This window comes from Indicator indicator, chromosome 11 (genome assembly GCF_027791375.1).
Source record: "Indicator indicator isolate 239-I01 chromosome 11, UM_Iind_1.1, whole genome shotgun sequence".
NCBI lineage: Eukaryota > Metazoa > Chordata > Aves > Piciformes > Indicatoridae > Indicator > Indicator indicator.
The window spans coordinates 15,110,866-15,123,328 of NC_072020.1; the positions used below are offsets into that span (position 1 = coordinate 15,110,866).

General features: G+C 37.8%; 1 protein-coding gene across 1 annotated transcript in view; it reads left to right on the plus strand.

The window, feature by feature from the left end:
• AMPH (amphiphysin) overlaps nt 1-12,463 on the plus strand; it is a 111,849-nt gene that overhangs the window by 63,539 nt on the left and 35,847 nt on the right. Inside the window, exons 4-10 of the mRNA XM_054384757.1 lie at nt 2,483-2,577; nt 5,049-5,144; nt 6,509-6,616; nt 6,999-7,084; nt 8,698-8,773; nt 9,678-9,760; nt 11,956-12,094. Coding sequence (XP_054240732.1) covers nt 2,483-2,577; nt 5,049-5,144; nt 6,509-6,616; nt 6,999-7,084; nt 8,698-8,773; nt 9,678-9,760; nt 11,956-12,094 — 683 coding nt within the window. The remainder of the gene's footprint in view (nt 1-2,482; nt 2,578-5,048; nt 5,145-6,508; nt 6,617-6,998; nt 7,085-8,697; nt 8,774-9,677; nt 9,761-11,955; nt 12,095-12,463) is intronic.

Genomic DNA, 12,463 nt, shown 5'->3' on the forward strand with positions numbered 1-12,463 from the left:
GAAAGTTTGTGCAGCTTTGTTACAACTCCAGTGTGGGATATTGTGTCTTTTACTTATTCCCCTAAGAAAATATATGCCTGAGTGCTGTAGTACTTAAAATCCGAATCTGTGTAGGCAAAGGTGCTCTCCCCAAGCCTGGTCTGTGACCTTGCAAGCTGCTGGAGGGCTTAGTGAGCAGCTGTGCTGGCCTGCCTGTTATAGGAGTGGGTGTACATGGCAGGTTTAGCACACAGCCTGCTTAAGGGCAGAAGTTCAGGTATCAGAAAGAATGAAGCATGAGCACGTGCACAAATATTTCTGATCTGTGTGTTCACCCTGAGTGGACACAAGTAGCCTTCCTAAGCATGTCAATACAGTGCTTAAGGCTTTGCCTTACCTCCTGACCTGATTAATTTGCAGTGCCATTAGAGATTTTAAATGAGTTCTGCCTTGAAATATATGTGAAGATCATCTGTATTTTGCTGTAATCTGGCATTTTCTAGGCAAAAATAACCCAATCCACTTTAATTTGAGAACCCTTTCTTACCTGGTAATACACAATCCAAAGCATTAAGCATGAAAGGAGAAAAGGAAGAAATGCACCTGATGTTCTTGTGCTATACCAGTGCTCTGAGCTGAGCTCTGTCATTAAAAGAACCCCCAAGACAATCCCTGAATTGCTCAAATACTCTGTTCTGCTGATTTAAGGGTGATTGCTTATACCTTCTGAACACCAGAATTTCCTCTGTACTCATTCTCCACCTTTCCTACAGCATTCTCTGCCTTGAACTCAAGGTCTGAGAACAGCCTTCTACTTCCAGCCTTTTCAATATCTTCTTTTCCTATCCTACCCATTTCATAGACCATCATTTTTATATTAGGAAGTGTGCATTATTGCATTTATTTTCCTGTCATATCTTGAGTTATGGAGCACATTGGTAGAACAGCTACTGAGCAGATCAAGTCTGCTCTTCTAGACATACAAGTTTCATATGAATTCTCCTCATCCACTCCTGAACATTTCGTTGTGCAGGAAACAGAAATATCTACGTTATTCCTATATTCATCCACTGAGCAGTTAAATCTGAAGATCACACTAGAGATATTTTCAAGACAGCACAGATTTGTTGCAGCAAACAGACTTGGGCTGAAGAAAAAAAAACGTCAATTTCTATTTTTTATTTAAAAAGGTAATGTTAGGTAAAACCATTCACAGTTTTGTTCAGATTTTTGTAGTAAAATTGTCATTTTAAAATTACTGATTCAGAATGGACTCTTAGCATGGCAGATGAGATCAGTTTGGTTTCAGAGGATTCAGAACACTATTCAACATCTAATGTATTGGTGCTGCATCAAAATGGAAAGACAAACCCCAGTGCCTTCACTGAGGACAGCAATTTATCCATTGGGGTTGAACTGATTTCCCTGAAGACAGATTTAGGGTGTTTCTCATAATAGCATTAAAGTTACTTTGCATTCAATCCAGCTCCTCTGTGTGAGTGATAACCACCAGTAGTCCCTGTTCTTGTTTCACCTGTGATAGGAAGACCTCCAGAGGTGACTAATGCAGTTTGGCTTAGCATACTCTGCTGTAGACAACACCCTGTTGTAAGCATGAATAAGAACTGGGCTCCACATGCTTCTAAGCCTGCTGGGTGAACATATAAGACAAAAATTCTTCATAAACCTGAATCTGTTATGGCAATCTTCCCAACTTCAGGAATCTGGGTACTGTGTCAGCTCTTGCCAGTCCTTTTCTTCATTATAAACATACCTCTAGGTCAACATCATTACCATGGGCACAAGAATAACAAACTCAACCATTTTCACTCTACATGTGAAAGCTCCTGAGACTTAAATATCTTTGAAAACAAAGAAAGAGAGAAATCCTGAGATGTTCTTCCTGGGTGTGACCTCTTTCATTCTGGGTAGCAATTTCTGTTTTGCTCAGATCTCTTCTAGCTTTTCTCCTAACTCCATTTTTATAGCCAGCAATTTCTTTAAATAGCTGCCACTTTAACTGTGCCCTAGAAACATCCCTTCTTCCACACAAACTGGCATGGTACTCACCATAGTACAGACAAATCAGGAAACTGTTCAGTAGGGTGGAAGAGCTGAGACTAACCAAAGGCAGGTTGCTATTTGATTGTCTTTTCAGTGATAGTCTTTCAGCTGGGTATTACATGTCTCTAGCAGACAGAACCACCCTCCAAGTTGTTATTCATGTTCATGCATGTTTAGTACAGAGTAGAAAATTGAATCCCTAATCTGATACAAAGCTTGTTTCTGCATATAAATATGGGTTAATCCTTCTGTGAGGGGCATTTCTTGGTTACCTGGGGGAGTTGGGGTGAAAATAAGGTTTCATTTCAGCTCCTGAAAATGATATTCTAAACATGCCAGAGGGAATAGTACAGCAGGTACATGTGGGTCAAAATAAAGATATGTAGCAACTGTTTCTTGTAGCTTGCATTTATATATTCCTCCTTCTGTCTAATTACAGGGATGCAAGATGCCTCAAAGAAGCTGACAGAGTCTCTTCATGAAGTGTATGAGCCAGACTGGTATGGACGAGAAGATGTGAAAATGATTGGAGAGGTGAGATGCATGGAAAGGGGAAAAAGTATTTTGGCTGCAAATGAATTTATCTGAGCTGTTGAGGATAAATGTACATAAAAAAAACTTACCTTAATTCTTTGTTGCATGTTAAATCCTGATTTCTGAGCATGGAAATGATTGTGTAATGCACTTCATGCTGACCAGATGCTACGTTTGCAGCGTGTGTTTTACAAACTAGCTGACACAAGCTCCCAGCGAGATCAGCATCAGTGCAAGCAGATTTGGCCCACATGGCTAGTGACTGACAAGTTTTTACAAGGTATCTTACACCAGGTGTGCAGTCAGGATTCTTAGTTCAGTTTAAAATTATCAAAACTGCTTATCCTTGTGAGCTGTGTAACAACTCTTGAGGCAGTGGCACCAAACAAGATATCTGAAGGAACAGTCCCCACTCTGACAAGAATCTGGAATTTAAGGGCAGATTAGGTTGCAGTGCCTTTTAGCCTTTTTAGCTTCCTGCAGTGATTAGAGAAGAATGGGCTTTTCTAGAGGACACTGCAGGAATTTGACTTTGAGGTGCTCTGAATTGCCTACTTAGCCTTAATTCTTGGAGAAGTCTGACAGCAAATGTTCTGGCAGTGAAAAAAAGTACAAACTGTCATCAGTGCAGCTTTTAACCACTTGGCATGAAGTTTGCAAGGGCTCTTGGATAATGTAATTAACAAGAAACTGGGAGATGAATCAGCCTTCCAAAATCTGCATAATGCTGTGGTAGCCATAGGGAAGAAAAGCATCTGCCCTTCTTTGCTGCTGCATGATGTGTTTTTAGTTTTAAAAGCACCTAACTTCCAAATGAACTTAAGACACCATACCACTTATAATGTTTTAGATCAAACAGCTGGAACATCTCTTTCTGCATCTTGCTGTAGTGCTTCATCTTGTATCTGTAGACCATTACATTTTACACTCAGAAATTTGTAATTTGTGTGGAAGGGCAAAAAATTGGCCCTTAATCTTTATGAAATATAGGAATAACTGTGAGATGTGTCTTCTTAGTAAGAGACTAGTGTGGACAATATTACAAAATCTCTGGTCCTGATTTTTTTTCCCTATATAATCACAAACTTATATTTATGTATCTCTCACCCTAGAGCATAAAAGAATGATGTGCTTATGCAGTCCAGGATATAAAGGATCATTTTGTATAAATGACTTTATTCTGTATGGTAGGAAAGATGATGACTCAAGCAACACTTCAGCAATATTTTTTGAGCCCATTAACTTTTAGAAAACCTCTGTGATTTCAATTTGTCCAGAATACCTATCAGCAAATTCACAAGACTGGCAGTTGCTTGCTGCAGTCTAATGCCATGTTGCTCTGTAGACCACTGTGCTCAAATATTGTGATAATAAATGAGATATATCTATGATTAATAGATTGTAATAATTCATTAGGGACTCTGTTAGGGTAGGAAATGAATGAATTGAATGCCAGCATCGCACAGCATTTATAATGTGCCCTGTAGCAGCTGATGAAAAAACAAACACTAGGGAATAGTTTTCTGGAGGATAAGAGCCTTGCAGAGCAGTGCTCATCCCTTTTAGCCTCCCTCCCATCCAAGGAGGGAGTTCAGTGATTTTGGAAATGTGCAAAGAAAAGGGGGATCAGAATGTTTAATACAGGCTAATGATTTGTTCAGTTAGGAACCAGGGACCTTGAGCACTACTCCTCAATATAACAGGCTTTGCTTCTGGCAAGGAATCTGACCCAGCTCCCCACGGGCTCCTTGTCACATTAGCTGCATTAACATGATCTTAAAAAAGTGAAAACTGCAAGAGGTATCCCTTGGTGACTACCACAAAGCACCAAAGGGACTGGGAGAAAGCACTGTAGCTTTGGGGTAGCAGGGAGAGGTTTATTTTGCCTGTGGATGTTGGCATGTTTCATATCTGGCATATCAGTTCTGTAGTAGTGCAAGGCTTAGCTGTGTCTCAGCCATTTCATCAAATGTACCTTAATGGCACAACTTTACAGGATGGAAAGACCTTTCTTAGACAGGGTCTGTATAGCTTCTGTTTTTTAAAATGACCAAGCAAAGCTAAGCATAAAAATCCTTGTAATTGATGAGAAACCCACTTTGTTGTTTCCTTTATTTTATATATTCTTCTATTTTCACTTGTACTTTTTTTCTCTGTAAGGAAGGCTCATCACAAGTGAACATATTTAGGCATAAGAATTAGGGTAGCTTCAGATTCTACACTGTTGACCCTCTGGGACTTGAAACTCTGAGGAAGACCTTGAATCCATGGTATCCTTATTTTCACATGGCAGTAGCTATTTGAAAGAACGAAAACATTCATTTCTGTAATGAATTCACTCTGATTTGTTACCACAAAGAACATTTTTAAACTTCAGAAAGATTAATCTTTGCCAATTACATTTGTATTTTTCCTAGATTTGGGGTGGAAGTAAATTACTAAGCACTCTTTTCTCTTTTCTGCCTTTACAGAAATGTGATGAACTTTGGGAAGACTTCCATCAAAAACTGGTGGATGGGTCATTGTTGACCTTGGATACATATCTAGGACAGTTTCCTGATATCAAAGTACAGTAATGATTTCCTATAAAGGACAATTTGTAGAATTGCTATTGAGTCCTCAAATAAATAGAAAGTGAGATTACAAGCAAAGAAAAATACAAAAATTTTTAAATGGTCTTCTGAAAGTCTTCTGAAATGAACAAGTTGTTGTTCTGTAAGCAAACACCTGGACATTAGGCTGCACTGATTTTGCAAGTGAATAAAAGTAATTTTCATGTGGTAACACTTGGAAGTAAGTTAGCATTTGTAGATAACCAATTCATGTTTTGTCCTACTCCCCCACCCCCCCCTTTTTTTTTTTTTTCAATGGGATAATTCTTATTGACGTCAGGGACGCGTTAAGCTCTTCAGATGTTAGAATGCCAGGCCAACTGCACCACAAAAAATAGACCTTTTGTTATTGGCTAGATACACCTGTGGGTATCTAAATATCTTCCTTCTAACTATGCTGTGGATTTTGTCTTTTAATTAGTTATAAAAAAATCTGTAATACACATCAGGAGAGACTGTTACATAGATTCTACCCTCTGCCAGATGCCTGTCTGGTTTACAGTCCAGGTGTACAGTCCAGGGAGATGGTTGCTGAATGAAATGTGAGAGCATAAAGAGTCATTACATGTGAGAGGTAAATAGTGTTATATTTGAACAAGATGGTATGGACACGGCTGGAAATTCTTTGTCATGGTTGATAGCTGAATAGGTATCACACAGGTATCCCCTTTGTCTTTTACAGCAGGGACTAAAGAAAAAGTAATAAAAGTATCCCTGCATTACTGACGTTCAGTCTCAAACCTGCTTGTAAATTAAACTGTGCTTATGCCCTCTTAGCATATGGAATTTGCTTAAACCTTTTTAAAGTCAGTATGTGCCAAAGGACTTTTGTTTAGCTTTTAGGAAATTATAGCAGGTGAACCAGAATTCCTATTGTGCTGAACTCCAGTTTCTTTATTCATATGTCAGAGTACCATTTTTTTTCAATACCAGCAAAGAATTATGTGCATTAATTATTAAATTTGCACTACTGTATATAAGGGGGAAAGTTGTTGCTACCATTAATTTAACAGATTCACTTATTCTGGAGTCTTGCCTAGCACTGATATCTCACTGTTAAGGCCTGTAAGACACACCCACAAAAAAAAAAAAAATAATTACAGATCACCAGTAAATAGATTCCTTCTTTAAAATAAGATTATTCATTTGTCTCTTTTGTCATATCCGTGTTCCTGCATGATATAGTAATTAAGATATCAACAGCAGATAAGGGAGAATAAAAATATATGCAAAAAATACGTGCAAAAAATGACAACATAGGTAAAAGAGCTTTTTAAAAACTGCTATTTGTGCTGACTTTCATTTCTACTTCTATACAGACTCGCATTGCAAAACGAAGCAGAAAGCTAGTGGACTATGACAGCGCAAGGCATCATCTAGAAGCTCTGCAGAGCTCAAAAAGAAAAGATGAAGGCAGAATAACCAAGGTACCACAATCAGAAAAATGTTGGCAGAAGACTTAGGGAACTCAAGTGGCACTTGTTTCTGGGCAAAGACAGGGCACTCCTCTCAGAAATGAATGTAGTTATATTCTTAAGCATATGTGTGTACTGAGGGGTGTTGTGCATGCAGAGGGCACACTCAGCCCTCTCTCAGGAAAGAGCCCTGCTTGAACCCTGACTGTCTCTCTTGAAGAGGCAGTGGGGACAGCAAGTCTTATCTTGTCCTGCATGTGTGGGACTGAGTCACATCCTTTGTTAAGAAAAATTGTAAAAGACTCACCAAAAAAAAAATGCACAAAAGTAGTTTTGGCAGGTTTTCACTATGTTGAACTGATGGCAGAAGTCACTTTGTTTCATTTCGGTTTAGGCAGAAGAAGAATTTCAAAAAGCACAGAAGGTGTTTGAAGAGTTTAACACTGATTTACAAGAAGAGTTGCCATCTCTGTGGTCAAGGTAAGCCAACACAGATGCTGTCTAGAAGGCCTAAAGGGGGAGCAAGGAAAGAGAGCCAAGGGATTTTAATGAATTTACAGAAGATCATATATATTATCTTTCTGTAATAATAAAAGGGGAAATGCTTGCAAATGACCTAAAATTAGGCTTATTCCTTTTGGTCTGTCTTGACACTTAAGATTCATTTTCATGTTTATATTCTGAGATGCAAAATCATCTCCATTTTATGGGTGAAGAACTGTGTCAGAGCATGGAATATCAGGTCATGACCACAACCCGCTGCTTCTCTACTATTACTCAGACACTTTGTGGTGGATATATGATCCTTTCAATAACAAAAAAGGGCACTTCTTATCTAAAAAGATCAAATATAAAAAATAATGGCACAGAGCATCCATGTGCTTTTCTAGATTGCAATGGGTTCACTTACAGTTAATTTTTCTGTTAAAGGTGTTGAAACAAAGAACCTTACATTCCTGTAAAGATTTTATAGCAATTGTTGTTTCCAAGTTCCTAAAAGGTACCACAGGAGCAGTAAAAGAAGGGGAAAACAACATTATAGCTACATCAGAATACACATTTTGTAGGTTTGCACTGCTTGCAATGAAAAAGCATTTGATGGCACAGATAAGTCATTCGAGATGTTTAGTCATTAATTGTGTTTATACAGAAAATGCAGTCAAAATGAATGGGAGAACAAAAGCAGAAGAAAAACAGGCATCTCATTAGTGTGCTGGGTTCTTGAACAAATGACAGTCTGGTGTGGAAATGTGTTGTGAGCAGTGAAGTAGCCTTTGTATTCTCTGCCTTCTAAATTAATTCCTGTTAAATTTCAGATCAATAGAAGGCATCGCTGCTGTGTTTCTGACTATTTCAGTTGAAAAGCACTTCAAGATTTTTTTTAATGGGTTTACTGCATTTAAATTATTTAGAGTAAGGGCCCTTTTATTTCAATATGTGTGTTGCCCAGAAAGTAGTCTCAGGGAAAGGTAGGCTTCAATTCAGGCAACAGGCATAATTTAGAAACCAATTGCTTTCAGAGTCCTTTTTCTTAGTTATTGTAATTCTTCAGGAAGAAAATAATACATTGAGTTGATATTTTATAGGTTTATTATTATGCCAAATATTATTTTTGTGAATAGAAATTTGGAAAAATTACACATGGAAGTTTTAAATAGAAAAAATAATAATTCAAAACCTAAAAAAACACCTTCTGCTTTTAATGTATACGTGAGCTATGTAAGCACCTCAAGCAAGCAGATTTTTTTGACTGCATTTGTAAAAATGTCTAATCCATGTCGTGCCACCCTCATGCCAATTCTTTCAAGTCTCTTCATTCTCTAAAACAAGCTGAAGTCCCCCACTGTGGGGGAGTCTCAACTTGATTCACTCTGTGATGTGTGAAATATGATGGTTCTCAGCACAAGCAGAAATAATAATGAATGAAATAGTCTGAAAATTTACTATTCAATCCAGTTATTTGCTTTCCTGAGAATAATAGTTTAAAATGTTGCTTTTAGTTTGGGGGCAAAAAATATAATTAATTTGCTTTTGTGACACTCCCACCTCTATCTTTTATTCTCTTTTTCCTTTCTTTGTGCCATCATCTGCAGACGTGTTGGCTTCTATGTGAACACCTTCAAAAATGTATCCAGCCTCGAAGCCAAATTTCACAAGGAAATAGCTTTAGTGAGTAAAAAATTAATATCTCATGTATAATGGATTATGTGATATGTGTAGCAGCAGGCAAGTCTTATGATGCAGCAGTAAAGATCACAGAGGAACGCAGGACAATTTGCCCTAGATCCAGATTTCTAGTATAACGTTTGTATTCATTTCTACTTGCCATTTCTGTATGCTACTCAAGGAAGGGGCAGCCTGTACATTTTTGGACTACAGTGCATTATCAGTTGTTGCACCAAATTCAGTTTCTATTTTGATAGCTTCTCCACTCTGTTTATCATACTGATGCCTTTGGTGTTGTGTTTTTTTTTTTCCATATCCAATTGCTAAGCATCTCATTGCTTTAATCAGCACAAGAAAAACATGTAAAGCATTCCTTTCAAGACTGCTATATACTCTGTTAGCAGTATAACATTCTGCCTATGACTGTTAGGCAAATAGAATCATTTCAGTGAAGCTCTTTTGCTGAATGGTAGTGTATTATCTTCAGTAACCTACTTAGAGAAACCAAAATTGTTTGGAAAATTCAGCTGACAGAAGCCCCAGAGAAATCTGGATTAGATTTTTGAGGGGAAAGCATGAATCTTCTCAGCTACTCGTGTTGCTTTAAACTTTAGACCACCTCCTTCATCACAGATCAGGCAGCAACCAGTCACACTTGTGAATTTGCTCTCTGAAAATCAACTTATGGTTTTGAAGAACTGCTGTTGTCTTTGATTCTGTGGATTTTGATAGATTTCCAATTAAGCTGTTGATATATGTGGCACTGAGTATTTTTGGAAGAATATAGATGCCAGGTTAAAGTTATCAGAGTATATGTTATCAGTTCTCAGATCAGATTTGTCACCTGTCTTTTCAAACACAGCTATAGTGTTTTATATGAACTCAGGCAAGTGTTTTGTTTCCTCAGCTATGTCACAAACTATACGAAGTGATGACGAAGCTGGGAGATCAGCACGCAGACAAGGCCTTCACCATTCAAGGGGCACCAAGGTGAATTTACTGCTTTGCATTGCAGTAGGCTTTGTGGGTTTCAACATATGTAGCTATCACCTACACCATGTGAAGTGATTGCTGCACAACATGGTCCACTGGGTGTGTTCATTCAGGATGGTAGATAAGGTACCTTGGACAAAGTTCTTCTCAACATGACTAAAGGTGCAAACCTTGCTTCATCAGCCACTTATTTTTCCTTTAAAAAATAATAAAGTCCAGATTCTCAGCTGCTACATTGTAGGCTTGTCACTCCCATTTATATCAGCTAAGATTATAGGGTTTTTTATTCTTAGATTCTTCATTTACAGCAGTGATACTAACTCTCATAAATTTGTTTAAAGCCTTGAAATATTTAGATGGGTTTTTAGCTCCTAAAGGCATATGAATAGGTGAGAATCCCGAGCTCTGTAATTCAGTTTCTGTCTCTTTTGCTCATGGGGAAAAGTCAAGAAATGTCATCTGAGAGGACATCATAAAAGCTGAAAAGCTAAGTGAAAAGAATATTGCAAAATATTGTATATTTAGTGACTTTCAAAAGTCTTAAAAAAAAAAAAAGAAAAGCAAAAGACCTTTCTGAAGGTCAGTGAATGCAGTGACAAAACAGTATTTCTGTTTTGCTTCTGATTTTTCTGCCATAATTTGATCCCTCTGTGCTGTAATAATGTTAAACAGAAGAGGCTGAAAATCTAAAATAGTTAGACTGCTTATTATATTCAGAGTGAATTTCCAGCCAATCCAAGCTCATGAGGAGCAATCAGAATGATGTTATAGGTAGGCAAAGTTACCCTCAAGCTGAACTCAGAGTAGCAAACATTTAAGAGTGACTAAACAAGACAACATCTGCACATGCTTGTTCCCACTGAATTACTGATTACATGAATGAAGGGGAAAAAATGGATTATTGTTGCTGCAAATGAGTAGACACAGTTTAATGTAATGTGATATTCTTAGTTTGTTTTAAAAATGCTTTTTAAAAATACATAAATTTTTTTGTTACCATATTTCTCTCTTTTGCTGTACTGTTCAGAAAGCTTTGTGAGAATATCTGGATAGATTTTTGTTTGTGTTATTAGTTATGATACTCTGAAAGACTGCTCTGGAATGGTTCTTTTTAAGAGAAAACAGCTTTCCTTTTTAGATGCATAAGAAGTAGGTACTAGACAAGTAAAGTATTTAATCTTTCCTTTAGATAACTGTATAAATAGAAACATCTTAAAAACTTGTTTACTAGTTAATATCCTGAAGGCATATTTTGTACTGGAAGACAAATTTCTTAATAACTCCTTATTTTTTCTTTTTTAATACTTCCACAGAAAGAGGTGGTGAGTGTGAGCTAAGTCTGTCCTTTCCAAAGAACAATTTTTTCTTGTGTTAGACTTAGGAACATGTTTATGGTGTGGTCTCCTCAATCAGGTAGTGCTGCTGTTCTCCCTGAAGATCTGTAGGACTTGCTCTTCTCTTACCAAGTACTGTGGTTGTTGAGTGCAGTAGCTGATAGCCTCCTCCAGCTGTAAGCTTTCGGCATTTCTAGGTAGCTGAATATGTCTCAGTGCTTCTTCCGAGGCCTTTCATGGGAAGGGCAGATCCTTTCTTAAGACTTCATCAGATCTTTTCTTAGTGTTAGCACAGCTCTGTTGAAGTCACTTGACTGCTGCATTTTATAGTTGCGTTGGACTGTCCCTCTAAATAGTGACATCTTTATAAGAATCTTGGATGTGTTTTATTTCATTGAAACCTTTCTGAAGTTGCTTCTGAAGTATTTGCATTCATCAGTGTTACGCCTTCTGCTGAGAATTTTATATTTAGAGATTTTTATTGTGAGAACTGTGTGAAATGAAGACAATAATTCCATCTCACCTTTTATGATAGCTACAACCTTATACCTGAAATGTTACTTCAAATACAGAATCTGACAGAGTGCAGGCACGTTGTTATAATCATCAGATAAACAGATGTTCCAAAAACCAGGACTACTCAAAATTAATGTTTCCTTTGCCACTGTAGATCACTGGCTTTTAATGGAAATTTATATCAGTTTTAATTTCAGACATTGTAGAATGGCTCAGTTCACCTCCAGTGTGCACACTTTTGTGGTCACTGGTATTACATCAGGGGTGCACTTCACCTGTTGCATCAAATTGTCAAGGTCAGCATGATGTGTATGTCCTCACCATTGCTTTGCTTCTGTCCAGCGATTCAGGTCCTCTCCGCTTTGCAAAAACACCGTCACCACCAGAGGAGGCCTCTCCCCTGCCTAGCCCTACTGCTAGTCCTAATCACATGCTGGCACCAGCGTCTCCAGCACCAGCCAGACCTAAGTCACCTACACAGGTAAGCTGAAACCTCACTATTGTGTCATGCAGTGAAAAATACCTGAGATAATGGATAAGGTGGATTTTTCGTCTGGATCGTGACTGAGAAATGACAGAGAGGCCACTAGCTCTGTTGCACTCTGTTCTAGTCATTCGTTATTCATGCCTGTCACAAGCATGGGTGGAAAATTCTTTTTATATAAGGGGGAATGAAGAAAATTTAAGGTGCCAGTGAACTGGAGGGGAGACTTATGGTGACGAATCAAAATACTTCTTAAAAAATTCCATAGTCTCTAAGGATTCATGTTCCAGCAGTGATGGTTTGAAAAACCAATTTCTAAAGCCTCCTCCTAAATTTCAGTACACTATATATTTCTGCTCTTCATTC